The 6397-nt window shown below is 46.1% G+C and overlaps 1 protein-coding gene across 1 annotated transcript in view; it reads left to right on the forward strand.

Moving 5' to 3' along the window:
• CSMD2 (CUB and Sushi multiple domains 2) overlaps positions 1–6397 on the forward strand; it is a 653863-nt gene that overhangs the window by 318072 nt on the left and 329394 nt on the right. The window contains 1 exon segment of the mRNA XM_055082266.1: positions 5356–5477. Coding sequence (XP_054938241.1) covers positions 5356–5477 — 122 coding nt within the window.

Consider the following 6397-nt stretch of genomic DNA (forward strand, 5'->3'; position numbering starts at 1 on the left):
TAAGTTCAAGTTCCAACCTTGCTAGTAACATACCATATGGCACAGGGCAAATTACTGAAATGCTCTGAATCTTCTCGCTCATTCTCCTAAGGTGGGAGTGAAATGCGGGAAATATTGCACAAAAAAGTTTAATTTAATGCCGTGAAAATTACAGGTGGCTGTCTTCCGTCTTGGGTCAGCTTCCTGGGCCTCCCCCCTTAAACACTAATGTTGTTCAGAGTTTTGTCTTCATCTCCCTCCCCTCCTCTTTTACTCCACCCCCTCACCTCTATCCCCATCCCTCCCCCATGCTACCCCCACCTTCCTCTCCTCTCCTCTGTAGTTATTCTCCCCTGGGTGATGTACTGACTTCACTAGAATACATGCCCCGTTGCTCCCTGAGCCCCTTACCTATACGTATGTACTAATGATAAAGCTCCCATTTATTAAGCTATTTATACTTGTATAAAGCAGTACAGTAAACATTTTTCATAATTTCTTTACAAGGAAAGAGGCAACATCCATGTCTTACGTTTAGCTAAAGCTTGGAGTGGTCCGCCAACTTGCCCAAAGGCCCAAAGCTAATCTTTTTTTTTTTTTTTTTTTCCTTTGCGGTACGCGGGCCTCCCTCTGCCGTGGCCTCTCCCGTTGCGGAGCACAGGCTGCGGACGCGCAGGCCCAGCGGCCATGGCTCACGGGCCCAGCCGCTCCGCGGCACGTGGGATCCTCCCAGACCGGGGCGCGAACCCGGTTCCCCTGCATCGGCAGGCGGACGCGCAACCACTGCGCCACCAGGGAAGCCCCCAAAGCTAATCTTTTGAACTGGGATTCCACCGCAGTCCAAAGGCTCCATCCTACTTCTACTTGAAAATTGCACCTGGACACCAATTGGGAGTAAATACACTAGATGGAACCACATAGAACAACCTCTCCTCCCCCTTGCCCCCACTTTTTGCTAACATTTATTTTGATCTAATTGTGAACTCACAGAAAATTGGCAGGAACTGTGCAAAGTATTATATGTTCTTTGCCCAGATTTAAACAACTACTTTTAGGGAGTTAATGGATAAGTTGGATCAGTCGGAGAGGTAGGAGAAGAGCCAGAGGCATCATGGAAGCCAATGAATGTGAGTTTCACAGAGAGAGAAGGGTCAGCAGGGTCAGACACTTTAGAGAGGTCACGTACAACAAAGACTAGAAAGCAGCCCCTGGGGTTAAGTGGCTCAACTAAGTGGTGGATGTGTGAAATTGCCCCTGTAAGGAACTGTCAAGGAAATGGAACAAAGACAAGAGAGAGGACTGACTTGGGCCAAACCTTCCATTACAATGGCAAACCACAAGTCTGTGGTGGTGCCGTGGTTCTCCTGGCAGCCCCCGGGCACCCAGGATTAGGAATAGAGATGGTTAATCAAAGGCAGGTAGGAGAGTGTTACAGGAGCTGCTGGTGAGGATCTTGAGGTCCAGACTAGGTAGTGAGAGAAGAAGGGTCAAGAGGGGATGGAGAGATGGGGAGAAATGAGGGAGCCAGGGGTCTGGAGAGACCTAGGATTTAGGACAGCAGGTGGTGCATCGAGACCAAAGTCACTCTGCTGGATGCGTAGGCAGCAGGGAAAGGAACGGGGTGATGGAGTTTAAGATCTCACAGATGGACTCTCCTGGGTCCCAGAACAACAGGCCCTGGGTGTGGCCATGGACATGGTTGACCTTGGGCAGGGGCACCTGATCTCAGGAGGAGGCGCTGACCTCTGAAAGGCGAAGGAGCCATCCCTCTGTTGGAACCAAAAGGAAGAAGATGAGCACATAAGCAGACAGGATTGCAGACTTGGGGGCTGAGAGAGAGGGCACGTCTGCCAAATGTCCTCTGTTCCACCCACAAAGACTGAAGCAAGGTCATCACCTGAGAGTAAGGGGAGGCAAGGGGAAAGGTGAGAGGTCCGAGGGACGTGCAGGAGGCATGAAAGGGTCTTTGAGCAGAGTGGGAGAGTGAGCTTAATAGGGCTAAATGGCAGAGTTGCTGGACAATATCCAGGACTTTTTGAGGTGGGTGATCATGAATTTATAGTGACACCAATCTTCCTACTCATGTGATTTTTTCTCCAGCAAAGCTCTACTGCATGGGGGCAAGGCTAGAGAATGTAGGTGGAGAAGTTCATCCACAATTGATGTCTTTCGGGCAATCATTTAAAGGAAAAAGGAGCAAGGGACTTAGGTGAATTTGCAAGAAAATGATCATAATGGTGGACCATGGGATGTAAGTTGGGTAAGGATGGAGGAGAAGACAGGGAGCTGATGGTGGAGAGAAAGTTGGTGTCAGTGGAGTGAGAGACAGATGAAGGTCAAAGAAGACTTCCTCCAGGGGGTTAGCAATTGTGTGTGGAACAAAACACTGGCGGGGAGGAGAAAGCTCTCCACTGCAGAGTGCTGCGGACCCAGGAGGGGGAGATGGGCTTCACTCACGGCAGGAGTTGGAGCAGGCAGTTCTGAAAGACCTTGCAGCTACAAGTCAGAGTTTGTTTGCCTTAGAATTGGTGGTCAGGAGGTGGTTCTAGAGAGAGAACTGTGGAAAGGAAAGGATGAGGAGGGAGGTCAGTAGTAGGAGAAGTGAGGGATAGAAGACCAGAGGCACTTGCACCTGGAGCAGTTCCCTTTTTGGTACCAAGTTGTTTTGATGCCAGAACTGGCTGTGGGTCTAAATGATGTCTCCCTGAAGCCCCCTGGAATACCGCCCCTGTTATATGGTGTAGTGATGTTCAGAGGAAGAATGAGACTTTGCAGCAGAGCTTGGGCATGGAAGGTCCTGGAAAAGTCTCCTGAAAGTTATCCAGCAAGGCATTGATGGCAAAAGGCAAATAGAGAAACAAAAATATGTGTTTATTCATTTATTCAGTCACTGTCTGAGCATCAGCCATCTCGCCAGCCCTTGTGGGTCACAGCGATGAGCTAACCATCTGTTGGTGGGAGCCCAGCGGCTGGCTGCTCGGGGAGAAGTCTGTCTGTCTGCAGACCCCCTGACCTCACCCAGACAGCAGAGGAAAAAAGGAGCTGATGCTCCATTCTGAGCCTATTTTTAGGTGCTCCATGCTAACTAGCTGCAGATTGTAATATTGTAATTAAACCCCTCTAAGCCCTTAAAGTGGTAAATGCCTTTTTGACCTGTTCTCTCTAATTTATCTTTAGCACATTTCAACAAACTGCAAATACCATCTAATTTTTGGAAACAAGTGCAGGATAAATTAAGTCTGAAGCTGAGGGCTTTTGGCAGCAAAACCTGAGTCTCCAGAATAGGTGTAAGTTAGTGCTGGTAGAGATTTGTCAGGATTCCCTGCAGGCCTAGCATTCTGAATCCACAGGTCCTCTTTGCAAAGGTGGGCTGGGATCAGGGTTTTGGTTTTGATTATCTTATTCTGATTTGTTTAGTGATGTTGTCAGTCTCCAGTGTGGTCATGGGGAAAAAAATCCTATAAAGAAACTTCAGGAAAGGTAGAAAAAAGATCCCTGGCCTTGAGAAATCTTGGGGATAGTGAGATGGAATGAACATAATATCAGAGTCTGACAGTCCTAGCCCCCCTTTGTTAAATATTGACGATGTCCCGGATCCTTGGTGAGCCTTCATATCCAAGATCTCATAGAATTTCATCCTCACCATGCCTCAGTGGGGCAATATCACTAGTCCCATTTTACAGATGAAGTAGAATCAGAGAGGTTTTCTAACTTACCAGACTTAAACAAACAGCAAGTGGACTTAAAACCCAGAATGCCAAGCTGGTGAACCCCACAGCATGCTCTCTCCTCCCCATGCGGCGCTGCCTTCAGGTCCAGTTGTATCAAGCGGCATCAGTGATTGTCAGTGTTTCTCAGCACAGAATTACAGGAGCAATCAGATGCACAGGAGGGGAGTGCGGGAGAGGGTTCCCCTAGGGCTTTGTTCAAACTTGATTCAACATTTGAGGTCAGGATGAGATCCTTCAGGTGCAGGACTTGGGAGAGCCACCGAAAGGAACTTCCTCGCTGAAGGCGATGAGCAGTGGGGGCAATTCTGACCCCGGGTCTCTTGCACGTAACCCCTGACAACACTCGTTCCACTCAGTTGTAACTGTTTTTCACATCTGTTGCCTCCACTGGCTGGTGGCCCTTCAGAGAAGAGGGATTGTGTCTTAGACCCTTTTCTCTCCCCACACTCTGCCTGGCCTGTTAATAGGCTCTCAGTATATGTGGGAATGAATGAGCACAGGAATGAGTGTGTGAAATGAGAAGAGATTAATTATGTCCAGAGCTGGGGAGCCTGCTTCCCCAGGCCCTCCTAGGAAGGGTTTCCTGGGAAAGGTTTATCACAGCCCTGTCCACACACGGAGAGAAGTTCTAGGATATTTTGCCCCATCAGAGGAAACCAGGTTTGACACCACTTTCATTTTATATACTTAGGCTTGTTGAGTTTGCTCACTATTTCTTTACCGTTAGGCACTTTGCCTACAATTAAGATAAATTGCCATGTGGGCAGCAACAGAACAGGCTCATAGAACTCTTTATTAAAATAGCTGAGCACTAACATTGAAGAATGAAGTGGTTGGAACTAAAGAACGCATTTTTAAAGAAGGCAGACACCTAGATACAATGTAGTACCTTAACTGGTATCAACTGCTACTTAATCTAATTAGTTTAGAAGCTATTTTAAAGAGCTTAATTAGATTAAGTTGTGATTGATAACACTTTATATCTACTTGAGGAGAGCACTTCTAATTCACCTTGAATCTTTATGCTTCCAGTCAAAAGCCTATTTCAGGCACGTGCTAAGTGTGGGAAAGTACTTTATTGTCCCTGAAATCACTCTAGGTACCTGGCACTGGGCTGAGCCAGAGGCCCCGGCAGAGTCCTTGGGCTCAGACGTCCTGATACCTAGTGGGGTGGCCTTGACAAGGACACCCTGAGATTCTACTTCAGGAGGCCTGAGAGCAAATGGGGGAATGCAGAAAAGTCAGCAGAGCAGGAGGAGAGCAGTTTAGCAGGCCCATAGGTACATGGGGTCCACCTAGCTTGAGGTCAAGGTGTGTAGTAGCCCACACCCTCTTGGTAGAGATGTGCTGCTCGGTAACAGTGGAGTCAGGGTAGGGGGCTTGCTTAGCCTGACGGTGGAAGTTCATTGTTGCCTAGAGAGCAGAGGGTCAAGGCATGTGGGGCCTACTCCTCCCCCAGTGCTTGGGGAACTGTGACTTCCTTTGAGCCCGCTAAGAACCATGGGGGAAGGAAACAGGAAGTAGGAAGTTATATCTGGGGTGGGATGTACAGACTTCAGTCTCTTCTGGGCTGGGAGTGGGAGGTGGGGACGGGAACTCATCCTAACCTAAACTAAAATGCTTGTCTTCCATCTCCTCTCTGCAGCCCGTATGTGTGATGCCCACCTTCGAGGCCCCTCGGGCATCATCACCTCCCCTAATTTCCCCATTCAATATGACAACAATGCACACTGCGTGTGGATCATCACAGCACTCAACCCCGCCAAGGTAAGGCTCTTGGGGAGGATGGAGAGTGTCCTATGGGCAGGACTGGACTGGGGACAGTTGTTCTACCAGGGATTTCAAACCCAGAACTTGGTTGTGGTAGATTCTCTGCAGATAATTATTAATAATAGTTTTTACTAAATACCAAGTAGATAAAAAGCATACTTGTAAAATATAAGATATAAAGAACATCAATATAACAAACACCTGTGTAGCCATCTCCCCACTCAAGAAAAAAAAAAAAAAACACAGATATCTTAGTGTTGTTTGTCCCTCACTAACCTCATTCCATTCCCTATCCCTCAGGTCACCATTACCTCGATTGTGTGCTTTATTATTCCTCTGCTTTTCTTTATAGTTAGCACCTAAGTGTGTATCCATAAAAATATTTAGTTTGCCAGCATTTGAACTTCATATAAATGTAATCATGTTGTATATAGTGATAATCAAGTTCACTCAAAATTATGTCCTTAAGATGTATCTGTGTTGTTGTGTATCATTTTGCACTGCTATATACATCTTTTCACATCTTTATTTCCCAGTTAGTACTTTTTTTCCTGTGAAGAGTGCCCTTTGTTCTCTAATAAATTTTATAAGTATCTTGCCAAGATCCACAAAATGACCTGTTGCGATCTTTATTTTGATTATACCAAAACTACAGATAAATTAGAGAACTGATATCTTTATGAGACCAAGTCTTCCAGTCCATTAATATGGTATATCTTTATTTACTTAGGGCTTCTTTAATGGCTTTCAGTAAACTTGTGTAATTTTTCCATTGTAAATCTTGCACAATTCTTAATATATTTATTCCTAGATATATTTGTTGTTGCTTTTATAAATCATATCTTTTAAGATTTTATTTTCTACCTTTTTCTTTCATGGTGGTTAGAAATACAATTAATTTTTTTTTTTTTTTTTTT

Source organism: Physeter macrocephalus, chromosome 3 (genome assembly GCF_002837175.3).
Source record: "Physeter macrocephalus isolate SW-GA chromosome 3, ASM283717v5, whole genome shotgun sequence".
NCBI lineage: Eukaryota > Metazoa > Chordata > Mammalia > Artiodactyla > Physeteridae > Physeter > Physeter macrocephalus.